This window comes from Etheostoma spectabile, chromosome 1, assembly GCF_008692095.1.
Source record: "Etheostoma spectabile isolate EspeVRDwgs_2016 chromosome 1, UIUC_Espe_1.0, whole genome shotgun sequence".
Lineage (NCBI taxonomy): Eukaryota > Metazoa > Chordata > Actinopteri > Perciformes > Percidae > Etheostoma > Etheostoma spectabile.
Window position 1 is genome coordinate 5631349 of NC_045733.1, and position 19426 is coordinate 5650774.

Sequence of the window (19426 nt, forward strand, 5' to 3'; positions counted from 1 at the left end):
AAGAGGCGGTGTTTGCACAGCATCACCAATCAAAAACATCTAACAGAGCCGCATATTTTACATAAGAAGAGCAAACTATAATTCTGCATAAATATGAGAAACACAGATGCTATTTTACAGGCAAAACGCATTACAGTCGCTATGCTGTAAATGAATAAATCACAAAGCTCAATCAATATCACTTCCTCATCAGTCAGGCACAATGCTCCGACCATAATTAAACTTTTGCTTTCCATAAACTGTCATTGCTTTAGCCTGTTATTTTAGTTGCTACCCTGCCAGTGGGAAGCGATCTGAGAGCAAATAAAAAATATTAAAACATAATTCAAATTCCGTATCCTAAACTCACTCAGCCAACATTTGAATGTTTTTATATTATTATATTAATTTAAGGACAAAATCACCATCACCAAACCCACCAGACTTCATTTAAATAAACAGTACTTTTATCATTGTAAAACACAAATAGCCTAAACGTAATTCCCTCCTCTTAAAATCTATATCTTTCATTAGGATATCAATTGGGGAATGTTTACAGGGTTGTTGGTCTCTCTCTGTGCATCGAGCTCCATCGGTGATGCCATTATCAATCAATGTATTGGTTGGTCAGTAGGTCGGTGCTTTTATACCGGTTGCTTTCTAATCTCCAACTTAACCTGCTCCCAACCAGGTTAGGTGTTCAGTATAAATTACCACGAGATTTAACCCGGTAACAACCGATGCAACGTTGTGATACAGAACACCCTGGGATGAACCTAAAGTTACCTCAATAACGCCAAATCTTGATATGTAGTACAGGCCTCAGGTGTTTTTGATGATCTCATGTCAATATGTACAATTATGCATAGTATTTCAGCACAATCTAACACTGCATGTAGTCTGATACAAACTACTGTAAAATTAGTTTAGCGTTTTACTGGTCCTGGCATTGGTACATCACTACTATAATGACTCAATGATACACCTTCCTTCAGTGTAGTCGCTCAAACTTACTTACGTATATAACTTGCACATTTTCCACTACTAATGCTTTTGGGGTGAATATATTTGGGATTTGCATGAGTGATTCTAGTGTGATGGAATGAAAAAAATTATAATTATGTATACAATTTAAATGATAGGAAAAAATAAACTTCACATCCGTTTTATTTAGATTGTATTGCCATTTGATCATAAATGTTTTAAACTTTTGACAAATTGCTGTCTTCATCTTTTAATTTTAAAACATCTGGATGACATTTCCTTTGAAATACTGTTCCAGTTGGGCCACGGTCAGGTTTAAAGGGATTTTAGACTTGTTAACTTCTTTTTAAATGTTGAATGTATGTATGATAGGAAACATGGGTTGTGAGTTTTTTTTAAGTTTTTTTTATTCAAATATCAAGAGTTGATGTTATCCTTAGGTAAAACATAACTTATTGACTATTCTGACCCACATCCCACTCTTTCCAGTACTAATATGTGGTGAAGGGACAAGTTAACACAACTAAACTAATTTTCCACCAACTACAATGTGAAGCTAAACCTCACAAGTACCTGATGTGAGAATCTGAGTATAAAGTTTTTCTGAGGCAATTCAGCCCAAATAAAACTACTGTTTAAGGTTAGATTTTTTCGTTATGCAGTATACAGCTTTGTATGTTTGCTTTGTAAACTTTAGAACATGAAGAGCGATTAAATACCTCTGTCACTCCAGATGTAATGTCCTTTCTCCACATGTGCCTCAACAGAGGACCAAAGTGAAGTTGTGCGACGGTCCTTCATCTGTCACACAGCTGACAGGTTAAGACCTGAATCTGACGCACAGCTTGTTTGTCCCATTGTCTTCACCACATCACGCAGTAATTAGTTAAGTTAAGTTCAATTCCAGGCACAAGCTCTAATCCACCCCGTCGAAGCCTTGTGCATTCTCAATGGCGATGTGAAGTTTTTCCCTCAGCTCCTCAAAAGACTCATAAGGAGGCAGGTCCAGTCGATTGAAGCTTTATGAGGTGAAAGTAAAGACAATGAAGGAATTAAGGAAGAAATCACATCCAAGCAGGGGTCAATGAAAATAATTCTTTGCAGGAATCAACTTTAGCTGGCATTGGGTCATTACCAATTCTTAAACCAATTTATCATCACAACTCCATAACGTTGAGGGACTTTCAGAGATAGATTTTACAAAAGGAATGGGCAAATGTGGTGCAGAAGGGGCAGAAATATCCCAACTTTTCAGTCCCTGGTATGCGTCAAGCTCCAAAAACCCTGGATCCAACACTTACCATAATGCAACCTTTGCATTCACAAGAAAATTTACTTTGACAATTAAAATCAGTGGAGTTCTCCCTTAAAGGGGAACAATGCAGTTTTACCTTAACTGAACAGCTTTGGAGTTATTGGAATTTGTTATATTACTTTTTTGAGTTGAATGTTGGTTTTTGCGTCCCCCCCTAGCGCCTGTGAGCGGTAAAAACACCCTTGCAACTTTTGACTGGCGAGCATGGATGTATTGCTGACGAGTCGCTGGACACAGCATCATGAAGTATTGCATGATATTAGGTCTTGCGATGTAACAAATTCAGGAACCGGCTAACAAGGTAGCGATAGAGTTTTTCACACTATCATCATGGACGAGCCGGCAAAAAAGAAGCAGAAAGCTAGGAAAGCATTTTCGGAGGAACAGAGAAGAAGCAAAGGCAGATTGCTCGACGAGGAATCAGACACAAGTAAACATAGGTGCTGCCAAATATATATTCCAAAGCTGGAGAAACCTGCGAGCAAAAAGCGAAGAAATGACTGTTCTCAAACAACAGAGTTTGACAATGAGGGATATCACTCTCTCAGTGGTAGAGTGGTCGCCTGCCAATCGGAAGGTTTGGGGTTCGATCCCTGGCCCTACAGTCCCATGTCAAAGTGTCCTTGCGCAAGAAACTGAACCCAGAGTTGCCCCCAATGCTGCGCCTTCGGAGTGTAAATGTGTGTGAGTTTATCTGATGAGCAGGTAACACCTTGTACAGCAGCCTCGGCCACAGTGTGTGAATGTGTGAATGGTGAATGGTTCCTGTGCTATGTAAAAGAACTTTAAGTAGTTGTTAAGACTAGGAAAGGGCTATTTAAGAACAGTCCATTTACATTTACAGAGTGAGAGCTATGACTGTATCCAGCCACTAAAGGGCTTCAACTCACTATGCTTAATTAGATAATATTTTATACAAGCCCTTTTTATTATTACTCATTGATTTATTTATCCATTCATTCATTCATTCATACATTATCACAGCCACACAAAACCTTGCTCACATTGTGAGCTAAGATTAAGAAAACAAAGTGTTAATCAGGGCTGATGTACAACTCTACAGTAATAATGCTATTTTCTTTCTCTGAGCCTGACATGAGACAACATCCTCGTGAAGCCCCTGGAGCCCCAAATATATCTTTTTTTGAATTTGACATGCACAGATAATTATGAATAATGGATCATGTGCACACAATCAAATGTCATCTATAGAGACCTTCTGGGCTCTAAACATCTGAGTCACATTGCAGTAAAGTGATCAGATTTGTCACTGCTAAACATAGCCAACAAATCAGTGTCAAGTAGAGCAAAAACATTTTTTTTTTTTTTTAAATGTATTTACGAAAAAATCTAAGTGTAGTACTTACCATGTGTGGGCTCGGGGGAGTTTATCACGTGTTCCCCACTGCTCAATAGTGAACAGCTGTGGTCCGTTAGACCCTGGAAAATAAAACCATCAAACAAACTGATTTTTTGATTTTAACTGGTATTTATAAAAATAAAAAAGTTCAAGCCACTTGTGATTTGGAGACAAGTGTACAATATTTGATGAGGCAAATACATTCAGTCCATAAGTGGATACTAGAGTGAATTACCTAGACTAATTCATTAAGCAGAAAAAAACACTTTCTAGCATTAATAAAAAGTGTTATCTCACCATAGAGTTCAGCAAAGCCATTCATTGGGACCCTTGATGTTCCTGTCACAAACTGTAAGAGTCTGATTCGCTTTTCTGCATCCATCAACAGAACCGTCTAGAACAACACAAAACAATATACAGATAAATAACTAACACAAAGCTCTTCTTAGAAGGGAGATATAAACTCTGAACGGTCCAGAGCCCAACTTGATGGATCCAGGCATGGAAAGTTGTCTTACTTTCCAAAACCACTGGATAACAACGTGGTTGGAGCAATAGCTGTTCTTGTACTTGGTGTTCTCTCTCCAGTCATTCACATCCACATCGCCAAGACCACACATGAGCAGCTGTGGAGTACAGGTGGACATCCAATTATTCATCTTTCTGGAACGAATCTGGTTAATTTCAGCACATTGAAAAACTTACCTCGAGCTCATTCTCATCAAAGATCTTGATCAGATCTTGAGGTATCAACTCAAAGAATCCCTAAAACAAAAAATGATTATTTTTATTCTCACTTTATGCCATTTAATACTTTCTACTATTGTATGCTACAAACAATGTATAAAATCGAATGTTAACCTCTTTGAAGGCAGACATCTGTTTCTGTATCCTGTTCACAAACCTCCACTGCATTACCAGACTATGAAACACAAAACAGCAGATTAGCATCAAACCATCATTTTAACACTTTTAAAATGAAGAAAACATTTTTTTTTTTTGCTTACTGGATGTACTCCTTCTTGTTTTCATTAGTGATGACAATCTCTGCCCCACCCTGCTTCAGTTCATGCTGGCGAGTCTGAACAGGTAGAATGGGATACATCATATAAATTAAACAGATAAACCACTTATTAACCACAAATTAAAGGTTGTAGAGGCAAAGACAGCATGTTTGAACGCACCTGTCCAAACAGCTCTTCATCGATGGTGAACCTTAAGTCCAAGTCTTTTGGGTCGTTCTCCAAAATCCACTTCAAGGAGTTGAAATATTCACTGTCCTGAAAATACAACAGAAAAAAATGTATGTCTTCCAGATTATCTGATTTGGGGTGTGCACTCAATTATTTGCAGTGAAAAAATGTGGCACTCACAACAGACTCCATGTCCTGGAGAGTGATGGGCTTCTGCAGCATCATCTTGTAGAAAGGCCGAATGAAGAATGCTTTGAAGGCCAGAAACAAAAAATGTCTGGATCTGTTAGAATCACATAGTTTGCTGTAATCCCTTTGACCTCCCCTCTACCAACATTTACACTTTCAGGTGGAACTCACCATCGAGCAGTTTGCCGTGATAAACGGCCATGCCTGCCACACGGCCGATGAACTTGAAGTAGGACAGGTGGTCCTCATTACATAAACCTGAGTTGGGGTTAATCTGCAGTGTGTAGTTGTCCCTGTAAGACAAATCACAACATTAAGAGGAACTATAAAGAACAAATATTTTCTTAAATCAGCTGTCCTGCTTCCTGCCAAAAGATAATTACAGTTCTTCTATGTCTATTTTTGAATTTCCACTATTATAACAATTACAATGCTGTGATTGTATGGGCAATTTTGACTTGAAGTTCGTATTTTTTTATTGATGCTCATCAGAAGTAAATAAGTAGTTATTTCACAATTACAGTTTTCCAGACCACATTGTAAGGTAAAGAAGAATGGGGCCTGATAATGTGTAAACATACATGTACAGTATCTTCCCAACAAGAGAAATCTTACACACAGAGTCAGTGACTTCACAATATGAGAAGTGATGCATTATGTTAATGTCTCTGAGTTAGTATTTCTACATATTAATTTCAGACCTAGAGGTAGAATATCTGTCCTGAATGACTTTCATTTACTGCTCCTTCATACAAGTCAGTGAACCAGTGCATGTTCCTCTAAATGTGTATGGATAGTGCCATACAATTGTGTTTTGGATGTCTGTACTCGTTTAAACACACCATAATGATGTATAAGAACAATAGGAAGATTAAAAAGAGGCAGTGTTTGGACTCACGTGGCAGAATACTCAAACAGTCCATAGTATGGGTTGAACATCTCCTTGGACATGAGGAAGAACCATTCCCTGGCCACGCCACCATAGTCCAGTCCTTTTTCTCCCTCAAATTCCACCCACAGTCTTGCCTTCAGCAGGTCCGCCCTCTTCACTGATAGGATGCGCCGGTACGAGTCCTCCAGCACTGCATTACGTTTCAGTTTCAGCTCAAAGCGGTTTGGGATGTCAGCCTACATAGAAATGTATCGTGTTCATTAAGAAGAAAGTTTGTGATCTATCATATCACCAATAGACCAAGAGGTAATAGAGGAAGTTAAGGAATTTAAATGTGTAGGTATTATTCTGGATTCCCAACTCAAATTCAATAAACACATTAACAAACTCTGTAAGACTATCTGTACAAACCTGAACTGTTTCAGAATGATAGGGCATCACATACCTGTCAAGGCAGCTTTACTGTTTTTCATGTCATGATACTCTCTCATCTATCCTACTGTGCTACTGCATGGGGCCAAGCCTCCCAGACAACAGTCAAACCAATCATATCATTTTACAAACAGGCACTGGAAATAATGGATCGGAAACCATCAATGTGGCACCACTGTTTGATTGTACAGAAATACAAGCTTTTAAATTTTGATAGCTTTATTGAAGTTCTCTGACTTTTAAATGCGCAAATAATCTAGCTCCAGCCGTACTCTGTCCTTTTATGACTAAAACAAATACTAGGAGAGTGGCCACTAAGGGAGAAGTGGGTGACAACTGCATAGCAGAGGGGCGCAAAACCACTGCAAATGGCTGGGTTCTTGGGGTTTGTGTTGTTACGTGATGTACTGTTATGTGTAATGTGGTCATGAATCTGTGAAATGTTGATGTAATAAATAAGTATACATTGTATAAGCTGCATGATTGTGTAACTCACACTATGTAGTTCTCTTTTCTTTATCCTTTTCTCCTCAAGGTTTGTTTCTGCTAGTCATCCACAATGTTACTGCTGCATCGCTTCTTAATTTCCCAAAAAACATTTGGATTATCTTTTTAGAAACCCCTGACCAGGGATTGGGGTTGCAAATTAGCCTATTTATGCTAATTAGCCTTTTATGCAACACATCTACACATATTGTTATTGCTGTGACTGTGACAATTATGTATGTAATAATGTGTACTGGATTGTCCCTGACAAGTAAACTAATAAATCTAAAATTTAAAATGATCATAAAAATAATCTACGGGTTGAAAAAATACATCATATGTGAAAGTGACAAACTGATATCAGAGGTAAAGGCAACACCAGTCCTTATTAGAATAGTTTTATTAAGTATTTGTAAGGTAGAGGTAGTTGTTAACAATTTCAGTCACAGTTGCTCTTGCTCTAAGAACACTCACCGGTTTCTTCATTTTCTTCCGGAAGTAGTCATACTTCTGTTTATAATCTCTGGAATAAGGCACTGCCTATAATCAACAAAGGACAGTGATCAATGACATACATCTTAACCTGCACTGTGGTCAATGATATATATTTACAGGAAACCTGTAAACTATAAATAACTATTTTTATTGTGTGCTAACATATATATGTTACTGATGAATAATCAATCCAATATAATCTATACTCACTGGTCCAGTTATAGCTGAGTTCTGTAATCTGGGATCATCCCATTGTGTGGTCCTGGTGTCTGTAAAATATGATACATCAGAAGCCATTCATTAACATGGAAACATATACACTAAGTCCAAGATGTATTCTTAGTATTAAATGTCATACGCACTGTGATCTATGTAGAATATTCTGCCATCACTGTGGACCCTCTCCTCCCAGCCAGGCTACAAAGAAAGACATATATAAGAACATACACATATATATATATATATATATATATATATATATATATATATGGGGTAAAATGCATAACAATGCCAGGGAACCACCAAATTTGTCAAATTAGGCAGTACTTTCAGCTCTGATTATATGTAGCAACATAGGATTTTCTGTAATTGCTGAATTCACCGGCAGAGGGCCAAGATCAGATGGATCGAGTGGGAGTCTCTTCCTCGTCTGCACAGGGATCTTTAGCCTGGGATCTTCCTGTTTAGAAAAAAACAAACAGGATGTGTTTTCTTCAAAGAAGAAATACTTAAACAAGAAATGTTCTTTGAGATACTACCGACTAAGTTGCCACCATGAAACACATTTAAAAATAGTTAACTTAGCAATTGGTAACCTTCTGGTTGTGGAAATAAAATAAGCATTGACTGTCTTTTGTATTAGCTCTCTTAGAGCAAGCCCCTAGTGGCCATTAAAAGGAACAGGTCACCACTTACGATTAGAGGTAAAAGCACATCTGAAGTCTGCTGCTTTCTCACCCAAGTAGTTGTCTTAGTGTTGTGGTCGATGAAAAACGGTCTTCCATTGGGAGCACTGCGAACCTCCCAACCAGCTGGCAGGAAGCCAGATGTATGTGTGGCCTCTGGGCTTGGGGTGTGCTGAGGAGATTCCTCTGGGGACATGGATGGCAAGGGTGGAGTAAGGCTCTGGGCTACACCTGCCCCACTCTGTGTTGCTGCTGCTGCAGCTGCTGCTAGTGCTACTGGCACCTCTGAGGTTTTCTGTTATATTATACAAAAATATAATATGGAGAGGTATGGAGAACTTGGGCTTAAAACTGGCAATGGAGTGTCAGCATACATACATTTACACCTGTCCAGTATCAATAAAAATAAAAAAGAATAAAAGAAAACATGTTGTACCTGAATGAGGGGTCGTGTCCATGAAGTGGTTCGGCTGTTGTGGTTGACAAAGTAGCGTCTCCCTTTACTGTCTCGCTTCTCCTCCCAGCCTGGAGGCAGCCCAGTTGAGGTTGGAATTAGCTATTGAATTACATAAATGAATACAGTGATCAATACTGAAAACCTCAAACTCTTACTGCCTGATTCAGGGAAAAATATGACTCACGTTTTTTTAGCTTAGACTTGATATCACAATTCTCTGCCACGATTGTTTTTTCACTAAGTGTAATCTTTGTTGCACATATGAACCATGACAAAACAAAACTAATTGGCAGTACCAAAAATAAATTAATTTTGGCACCTATAGCACACTGCGCATCACCACAAGCCTGAACGAAGAGAAGGGAGAGCATTGCAGCACTCGGGAGTGCTTTAAAACTCACAGAAGAAAGTTTGTGATGCAGTCGTAAAATTAAATGAGAATTGAAGAAATAATCATTTGAAAAAAATTAATTACAAAAAATTAAAAGCTATTAAATCTTAAATTTTATAACAATAGCAATGTGCTATATGTGTCAAAATAAAGGGGCGGCTGTGGGTCAGTGGTAGAGTGGTTGCCTGCCAATCCGAAGGTTGGTGGTTCGATCGCCTTGGGCAAGACACTGAACCCCGAGTTGCCCCCGATGCTGCGCCATCGGAGTGTAAATGTGTGTGAGTGGTTATCTGACGAGCAGGTGGCACCTTGTACGGCAGCCTCGGCCACAGTGTATGAATGCGTGTGAATGGTTCCTGTACGATGTAAAAGCGCTTTGAGTTGTTGTAGTCAACTACAAAAGCGCTATATAAGAACAGTCCATTTATACAATATTTACATAACGATTAATCGTGCCTACCTCAAACTCAGAAAGTAAACCAAACGTACAGTATAGTAGTATAGTTTTTAGTACCTTGCTAAAAACTATTTTATTTCACACCATAGGAACTGATTCGAGAAAAAAAATAACTGAATCTTGAACGCTGACATCCATCCACTCAAACAGCAACAATCTGATGTAAGACAGGTTTGGCAGAAAGTAGGAAGGAGTGATTTCAACAAGGAGTGAAATACTCACCACAGGATTAACAGGATGTTCCTCTCCTGTTGAAGTCTGGGCATTTCCTCTGAGACTGGAATGGCTTGAATTATTAGCATGATCCTGCAGGACAGAGAAAGGATGTCAAAGACCACAACAACAAATTAATACTGAGCGATCTTTATCCTTCCTCCAAGCTTGGGTCCTGGGAGCCTGACGGTTCTGAGCAATATGTTAGCTGTTCCTAGGACTGCGCTCTTCTAGACAGACATTGCAGATGTTGTTCCTGGACTTTGCTGGAGCCATTTTCCCAATTTGGGTGGTACAGCCCTGAGTGCTCTGACTACCACAGTTGCCTGGGATTGCTAACTATCACAACTGCCTTATTCTGCCATTTGTCGACCACCACAATGTCATGTTGGTCAACCGTCACCATTTATCAGTCTGGATGTGGAAGTCCCACAGGATCTTAGCTCTGTCATTCTCTGCCACCTTTGGAGATGCCTACCACTTTGACTTTGGGACTTCCAGCCCATACTCGGAGTCAGTACAGATGTTCCTGTACACTATGCCAGTCACTTGGTCATGGTGGTCCTTGTATGGTGTACCTACCTGCATCTTTCACCCCACCTTTATGTGTTGGACTGTCTCAGGGGCATCTGTAAACAACCTGCACTGTCTGGTATGGTACAGCCCTGCATTTGAGCCAGAGCCCGATAGGACACAACTAATTTCCGCCCCTTGGGCCGGGCTTTGTGAATATTCTCTGGTAAAGGGCACATACAAGCTGGACATCAGGCCTGTATTAGCCTTCTCCTTTTTATGTTTTAGCTATTGGATGTCTGCCAACGTGATGTTTACTGGGTCTTGTTCTGAGAGGTTGCTGTGGGCTACTCTTAGACCTACCACTGGGCATTGGTGTTGTGTGTTGCCTCATGTTTTTCCAATATTGCCCAGTCTCAGTATTGCTGTTTTTGTCCTGCTGTCTTGCCACTGAGAGTACACTTTAGATGATTTGGTTCAAGATACAGCTCAACACAAAACAATGGACCTGGGGAACCCTGGCAGCTCACCTGGTTGAGCGTGCACCCCATGTACCAAGGTTCAATCCTTACTGCAGCAGCTTGGGTTTGATTCTAACTCGCGGCCCTTTGCTGCATGTAATGTGTTTAACCTCACATGTGGGAAAATCAAGGTACACAGAAACATCCCTTTTTACTTAGTGGGATCAAAACAGGGTGATACAAAAAAAATTTGAAAAAGTATTTAAGACTCAACGTACTCCGGTGGTAACTTAATTAATCAACAGTACATCCAAATAATTTGAGAGAACCAGCTGGAAGGGCTTTGAAAATGAACTTTCAAAGAAAATTCAAAGACTCTTTTCTTTATCCTTTTCTCCTCAAGGTTTGTTTCTGCTAGTCATCCACAATGTTACTGCTGCATCGCTTCTTAATTTCCCAAACTACGGAGTGGCCCAAGGCTTAAATATATATATATATATATATATATATATATATATATATATATATATATATATAATAACATACATACACATACATATATATACACACACACACATACATATATATACATACATAGACACACATATATACACATATATATATATATATATAAATACACACACACACACGCACGCACACACACCCACACACACACACACATTCAGTTTTAGTTGTTAAAGACACTGCTGAACTTCTCCCTCTCTTAATGAAAGCATTTTGTTTCATATTAATCCCATTGTAAGTCTCTCCTCTTCTGACTTAGAGGAACCACAGAAAATGACTTACCGTCTGGTAAGTGCGCAGTTCGCCAGCTGTGGCCCGAGAAATGTGACTGTTTCTCAGCTCAGCGCGGGACGGGTGGAACTCTGCAGGCCCGTGGGGTGGACTTGATGTGAGCTGGTTATTGCTGTGGTACAAGGTGGACACATCCTCTGTAATGATCTCCCAGCTCTAGAAGATGAGAGAAAGAGCCTCATTAAGAAGACACAGTGGGGTACTGATCCAAGGTTACATCCGACATCAGCAGCTCTGCCAAATGACTTTGTGCAAACATATAAACCTAAAAGTTAGTTTGTTTAGACCTAATAAAAGTGGATTTCCTTAAGCGTTTATGCCAAAGCCCTCAGAGGACAGGCCAGAACTACACTGCTACATCCCCCATTGAAACACCTGGCTTCAACATGGCATCAGAACAGACTTGCCCCATCCTTAATTTCCTTTCCTCACCCATTCACCTAAAAACATTTATAAAAACTACTAAAATTACCTCAGGAGACTCTCGTGTGGTGTTCTCATCATGGTCCGAGATCTGTCTGCGTGTAATAATAGCATGCTCTGCATCTATGTTATTGTTCTGTCTTCTTTGCATCTCCCCATCAACGTTCCTGTAAAACACACACACACACACACACACACACACACAATATAACTTGATCTCCATATATATTTAACATGTAGCCTAGGCAGCCATTCTTTGGGTGTTTATCAGCACCCAAGGAATGGCTGTGCAGTACTGCACAAGAAAAGTGATCTAGAAAAAGGAACTTTGCTGGGGAGAGGGGGAGCCTTCTTACTGAATTGTGGGTCGTGTCCACTGTGTGGTTCTGCTCTCATGATTGACAAAGTAGGTTCTTCCCAGGTTGTCCTGCCGCTCCTCCCAGCCAGGGGGCAGAGCAGGCAGCAGCTGATTTTGTCTGGGACCTGACATGTCCTGAGCCTCCAGAAACTCCCAACCAGGCTGCATGACATAAACAAAGTAACAAAGTTTAAATTTAAAAAAAAAAAAATTAAAATAAAAGGACAAGCCGGATGGAGACAATATCCTAATGTCAGCTGTTTAACTGCACAACCAAAAAACAACTGGAAGAAAATGCACAGACTGGAGCTCTGACTCAGCATCCGCATATTTTACAAAGGCCATGGACACACAGTGGGACAAATATGAAATGGACTCATGGACTATGTGTTTTAAGACAAGACTTACAGTAGACGCTATAAAGAGCACATATTACTGCTATGACATTTCATTGTTCAAAACTCTAAGGTGAAAACCATAAAACCAAAGTGACAATGCCAAGGTTATATTATTTCCAATCTATCAATATCTATTATCATATGGGTTAACACAATGGTGATTGAGCCTATGGCACACTGATGAAAGCCTTTGCATTTGCAGTATTATAACTGGGTGTCTGTGTTGACATTCTCTGGAAAAATCACAAGCAGTGCAAAGTTAGTGAACCTTTTTCATCACCCAGCAGTGGTTGGTCCGTCAGAGAGGGTAGGCGGAGCTAACACAAAAGACTTGCTCTCTGCATCCAGTTTTTCCCGGTCTCAGCAGGCTATGAGAGTAAATGGATACTATGGCCTAACAAACTTGAATAACAAATGAAAGAGACGTATTACGTCTCGTCATTTTAGTGTGTTCCAAGGCACTTTTATAACCAACTCGGGGAGACTAATCAGTCCAACTGCCTTTTCTGCCAAGGGTCGGCCGTCTGGTTGGTGTATCAGGGGCTTAAGAAGCATTATTGCGTAGGCACACTCAACAAAAGAGGATCTGTAGGAGATATCTCTTTGCTGAACAAGCATTATTAGCCAGACTTACATCCATGTCCTCAGTCTGTTCTGTTGTTTCTTCCTCTGAATCTGGATTTTTTGGCAGGTAGGTCATTTTGAGACGCAGGTGACCTTTGATTCTGGACTTGTGGCTGCAGGACAAACAAAATGAATTTATTTATTTTTTAACAAGAAAGAAATTAATATTGCCAGGATTATTTGAAAGTAAAGAACTGTGGCTTATTGTTTCTCCTACAAATAAACGTATGTAAAAATGAAATGTTAAACAGGGAAAGATCATGCAATAATGCCAACCTTCGTGGGTGAAGCAGAAAATCCTTGAATGTGTATGGTCTTTCTGTATTAGGATTTTCTGTCTGAGAAAAAAATAAAATAAAAAGGAAATTAAATTACATTCTCCCAACATTTTTACAGCTGCGTGAATAAATCTGGTATTGTACCAGTAGTACACAGAACATTTAAAGAGACTGGTGATGGTGACTGTGTACCATGAGCTATAATTTATTGGTGTTGTATTTATAATGAAACAGTAGTAGGAAGGCAACATAAACATGACAGACTGTGTTTCCAAAACTATAGACAATGATGTGGAACAGACACCTGAGTAAGGGCGTGCAGGTTTTTTTTTTTTTTACATGGTGACATTGAAGTCAAGAGCTTGTGCAGCTAAAGCTACAGTTAAAACAAAATAAATTAAAACATACAGTACATGAACTTAAACGAGTCACAGTCATTAATTTAAAAAAAAAAAACAAGAGTTTCCTGCAACCAAGGACTCACCGGTATCTGATTTAATGGGATGTCCACCTGTCCCAGAAAGTCATCACGTGTCTGACAGAGAGAGAGTCACACAGAGATATGAGGATCATGACACACAGACACACACTGACACACAACTTGATCTCCATATATACATACTTAGCATGTAGCCTAGATATTAAAGTGTTTATTAGCTCACAATGAATGGATGCACTGTGTTATTGCTAGTGAGACTGGGACCAAAATAATGTAGCATTTGTAAACTGTCATTTTTTTAATACTTCACACAATCACTGCATGCCTTTATCACAGTCGTTAGAATCTCGAAGGCAGAGGCCTGAAGGCAAAAACACACTGTACTGAGGGAGTCAGCTTTGTGACAAAATTAACACCCGCGGCAGGTCAAACTGTCTAACCGCAGTATATAGAGTGTGTACGTGAACAAATATAGATGGAGGCCTCCTTCGTCCTGCCCTTGCATGTCTAACAGTGCAGCCAAGAAAGGCAAGTCCGTGCACACCAGCAACGAGCCTGAAAACTCATATGAATATCTCCTCTATATGCATTTTTTATTTCACGAAGATTTTAACCACAACGGTGGTGGTGTTTTTTTGAATTATTTTCCTACTTACTAGTTTGATGAGCACAGTTGTCATTAATTGTCTTGGAATCATTTTCAATTTTAATTTTATTTATTAACCCATGCTGCGTTACATGTTATATATGGTATTTTTTTATTTTGGGCATTTTCAGCCTTTATTTTTTTTTGACAGGACAGCTGAAGATATGGAAGGGGAGAGAGCGAGGGATGACATGCAGCAAAGGGCCACAAGTCGGAGCCAAACCCGGGTCCGCTGCGCTGAGGAGCAAACCTCAACACATAGACGGCCGCTCCACCAAATGAGCTATCTGGCCCCCTGTTATATGTGGTATTTAACTTGAACTACATCATAGCAAATAAAAGGTAATTATTGGATATTGTCACAAACCGCCATGGGTCTTGTAACAGATATTTAAATAAAAATGCGTAAAAGGTCACAAATCAATAAGTAAAGACACACAAGTCTACAGTAATGCTGTGTTCCATTTAACTCAGAAGTTGTAGCTTAGAACTGGGAATGATGTCACACCCAAGGTTGACTGTGGTCCAGTAACAAGTCAGACTATTTTATATAATTATTATATTTAACAGGGTGTAAAGAAGGAGGAAAAAGGGGAAATCTGACTTAAGAACTACTACTACCACCACTACTACCACTACTACTACTACTGATGTTTAAGAATGTCTCCGTATTTAGTGGTTACAGTATAATGTTGGTTACAGTATATTTATTTACATACCAGTCCACAGGATATTAAGAAAATAACAATTTGTGTTTCTTTTGGTATTGTTTACGAACAGTGTACTGTAGAACACACAGTAGGGTGGTTTCATATAGAACATTGTCATGAACCGATATCCTCCCCCTAAAATGTAAATAACTGAATACTGACTAAGACATTTTTTAAGGACATTTCTGAACCACACTGTCCTTTCCCACAATATGTCTGTGTGGATAATCTTATTTTTTGGCATTGTTTTACATTTAAAATCAATAAATTGAGTGCATCATCGTTCAGATCTACCTTCATCTAAATTTCACTTTCAGTCCACAGCATATTTGATCTTACACTTAAACCCAGAGCCCATGTAACAGCCACCCACTACTTATATGTATAAATATGTATCAATACACTGCCCTTCATAGCTTTTAATGATCCGCTCAGATGACGAGAAACTGAACCATAAAAATAATGACAAACTTTTTGGACAACTGATTCCTCTGTCTTAAATTAAAACCCAGTATTTCATAAACAGCAATGCATAAACAATGAGTGAGACCAAGCATAACAAATCGTTTATATGCTTTGGACACATGACAAGACTGTCCAAGATAAAAAAGACAGCCATAGATAGATCCTTTCAGAGCATCCCCTGAAGGTTCAAGTGACACTACAGTAAATGCAACTCAGATTAGCATGTGGCATTCAGCAGTGCTGACCACGTACTGTATGAGGTTGTGGCAAACAGTTACAGACACATGTTGGGCATCTGTGGAGCAAGCTCAGTGATATCCATCTTAGCTCTGCAACGACAAACTACTTTTAACAGGTGGACAGCAGCTTGTGAAACCTAAACTTCTGAAGAGCTACTCAGCTAATGTTATTGGAGCAGCCAAACAAAGTGTCCATCAAACCATCCTGATCAGAAATTCCATCAAATAAATTGGAACAAGTTATATTTTGGCAAAGACACACATTAAAAACTGCCAAAGTAGCAGAGACTATGTTTGATTTTCATGACAATGTAAAGTCGAAGCTGTAAAATCAGGAAGCCCTCGTTTTCCACACATCCACCATTTGCTGTCACAGCAGGAGGCAGTAACACAAAGTCTGATGGCCTGTTCTGTTCATTTGTTTTGCTGATGAAAGTGTAAAGCAAAATATATTAACTCTAAAAGGAGGAAAAAAAGTTATATTTTGCTCTCTATTTCTCTCCAGTTTTGACAGTGAAAGCCTAAGGGCTCCTGCAAACTGCCAACATGGCGTGACCGTGTCAGCTGCGTGGCGTGTCCGTTTTTATTTTGGCTCCCATGTTAACAGGTTAGAGCTTGTACACTGCCTGCGTGACACTCACGTCTCAGGCCGCGCTGAAAACGCGTCCATGCTAGAAATAGGACAGGCGCCTATTTTTTTTACGCAACACACTAGTGTGTTGGAAGCAGTTTCAGGCAAAACAGATGTTTATATGTCATTTTCACACAAATACATTTAATAAATGACATTTTAATGTTTGAAAGTCTCTAGGTTTTGACATAAATGTAGATATAAATGTAATTTAAAAAAATAATAAATAATTATCGATTTTCAAATATTGCACCTGTCAATACAGAACAAAATATTCTGTAGCCTATTTTGCCTTCTTTGCTGTTTTGAAACAAGAATATATTTATGTTTAACATTAAGTATACTACTGCTATTATTTCATTTTATCAATGAGAAACATACATGTGTACAGACAAAGCTAGCAGCAGCAGCACCACCACATCAGACACATTTCTGGTGTGCAAATAGAGAACATGCCACGTAGCCGCCCCGCAACGGACACGCCACGCAAGCAGTATGCTGGAGGCCTAAGAGTTAAGCTTGGCGTTGCAGGGCTCTTTTCATAATGGGTGAGTTGCTTCTCTAAACCACGTTATCACTTCTGAAGGAATCAAAAAGAGTTCTAGCTTGAACCAAGACATTTTCTAAAGAAAATCTAGGTTTCCTTGGCCTGAATCAGGCAATGCAGCGCACACACACACACACACGCACACGCACACGCACACACGCGCCTGTGGCAGCTGCACAAAACTAGTTGAGAGAGTTGAATCTGGACGGCCCATAATGACATAATTGTCAACTTGATAACCTAGAACATTTAATTAAAGAATCTTACTTACTTCTTGGGGTTGTTCAAAATACAGCAGAAAGACTCTTAATTTTACGTTTTCAATTTATTCACGTTCATAAAATGTAATTTCCTCTTGCGTGATTAATAAATGGCGTGGTATGTCTTTTTCACTATTGGTTGTTCATTAACTTGTAAGATGAGGTTTACAGGGTTATGAGAATTGCAGATAAGAAACCTGAAATTTTCATAAAAACACCACCCCAGCTGCATCACAATTGATTCATTTAACTATTTACACAACTGTCTTTAAGTGCTCTTGTTTAGTTAATTTCTTACTTCTACTATTGTAAAAGTTGTCTATACACCTCATATTATTTATTCCATTATATATTTTCTATTCACCTCTAGGGAAGGGATAAAAGGATTATCTTATATAGTTTATCTAGCATAGAAATCTAGCAGCAGCAAATGTAATTTCCAGCCGGTCTGGCTTGTCAGGCTATAGTTCATCAGCTTTAACTTTGTTTCTTTTGCAGTATTTGTATAGATGTTACAATAAGCCCAAATAGGTGTAGGGATAGGTAGTTTAGATTTTGTCAAATTTTCAATTGTTTAAGCCGTTTATTTCCCCCTTTGTTTTTTATAGATAAACATTGTTGTTGGACTGTTTTTAGGCATGAGGTAATCATTTTTGCTGCTGCTGTAAAAGGAAAAAGAGTACAAAGCTCATTTAACCATATTTAGTAATTTCGTATTTAGTAAGGAAAGATTTACAAAAGCAAATTTAGATCTTTGAAAGTAAAATTAAAGGTGGGCGCCCAGATAACTCGGTGGGTGGAGCGGGCGCCCATGTGTGGAGGTTTGGTTCTCGGCACAGCGTGTCCGGGTGCAGCTCCGACCTGCGGCCCTTTGCTGTATGTCATTCACCCTCTCTCTCTCCCACTTTCATGTCATCCACTTTCCTATCAAAAATAAAGGCTGAAAATGACCAAAAAATAATCTTTAAAAGAAAAAAAGAAGAAAAAAAAATGACAGGCTAAGTAAGAGACCTTTTTACTTGTCAACCTGCTAAATGCAAGGGGAGAGGCTGACACTCGATACTTCACAAACACTGCCTGGCAGGGGGACCCACAGCGAAGGGAACGCACCAACCTTTTACTGGGAAAGGCTCCCGCTCCCATCCTGCCTGCATTACATTTACCACCCCCCCCCCCACACACACACACACACCATGTCCACAGATGGCTGGCATGACTATGCGCTGCTCTAGTATCATGCTGTTAAATTTGAATCCACAGGACTGGGCAGTGCTACAGACCACCAGACTATCTGGAGTCAGGGAGAATATTTCAGAGGCACTTTATTTATATCAGCAAGGGGCACTGCTTTTCCCACCACTAAAATTAGCCCGGGTAAATACTTAAGTCGATTACTCATAGCGCTAACAGAATAGTAAAAATATAGAACTACTCTAAAGTTGAGAATCTCCACACACACGGCAACAAACGAACATACTCAAGATGAAAGACGGGCAACTTTTCCTTCTCCTTCACCCTTTTCTTAGAAACCAATATGCAAATGGATTTACTGTAATGTAAACGAATACCTCTGAATGTTTGTCCACATTGGGCTTGTTAATTGCATGACTTAGCTGTAGCGATCTTCTCAGTTACTGAATGCCACTCTAGCTTGAGGCAAGCCTAATGGCTGACCATGAGTAAACAGAGTTTTGAATGGCGAGCAGTAAAGGAGAGTAATGTAAATGTAAATGTGCTGTATTTATATAGCGCTTTTCCAGTCTTAACAACTGCTCAAAGCGCTTTTACATCTACAGGATACATTCACCATTCACACACATTCATACACTGTGGCCTGGGCTGCCGTACAAGGTGCCACCTGCTCATCAGA

General features: G+C 39.4%; 1 protein-coding gene across 3 annotated transcripts in view; it reads right to left on the reverse strand.

Moving 5' to 3' along the window:
• Window positions 1-1363: 1363 nt before the first annotated feature.
• Window positions 1364-19426, reverse strand: part of nedd4a (NEDD4 E3 ubiquitin protein ligase a) — a 30795-nt gene continuing 12732 nt past the window's right edge. For 2 of the 3 annotated variants that reach the window (XM_032515113.1, XM_032515120.1), the window contains 24 exons: window positions 14104-14154; window positions 13618-13679; window positions 13352-13454; window positions 12318-12481; window positions 12011-12128; window positions 11530-11694; window positions 9758-9841; window positions 8667-8786; window positions 8241-8525; window positions 7927-8004; window positions 7688-7742; window positions 7536-7594; window positions 7305-7370; window positions 5919-6148; window positions 5192-5313; window positions 5012-5082; window positions 4823-4918; window positions 4646-4719; window positions 4500-4560; window positions 4344-4403; window positions 4157-4264; window positions 3936-4032; window positions 3646-3718; window positions 1364-1982 (listed from right to left, as the gene is read on the reverse strand). In XM_032515113.1, the coding sequence (XP_032371004.1) occupies window positions 1880-1982; window positions 3646-3718; window positions 3936-4032; window positions 4157-4264; window positions 4344-4403; window positions 4500-4560; window positions 4646-4719; window positions 4823-4918; window positions 5012-5082; window positions 5192-5313; window positions 5919-6148; window positions 7305-7370; window positions 7536-7594; window positions 7688-7742; window positions 7927-8004; window positions 8241-8525; window positions 8667-8786; window positions 9758-9841; window positions 11530-11694; window positions 12011-12128; window positions 12318-12481; window positions 13352-13454; window positions 13618-13679; window positions 14104-14154 (2505 nt within the window). In that variant the 3' untranslated portion in view covers window positions 1364-1879. The remainder of the gene's footprint in view (window positions 1983-3645; window positions 3719-3935; window positions 4033-4156; window positions 4265-4343; window positions 4404-4499; window positions 4561-4645; window positions 4720-4822; window positions 4919-5011; window positions 5083-5191; window positions 5314-5918; window positions 6149-7304; window positions 7371-7535; window positions 7595-7687; window positions 7743-7926; window positions 8005-8240; window positions 8526-8666; window positions 8787-9757; window positions 9842-11529; window positions 11695-12010; window positions 12129-12317; window positions 12482-13351; window positions 13455-13617; window positions 13680-14103; window positions 14155-19426) is intronic. The other variant, XM_032515128.1, reaches the window with a different exon arrangement.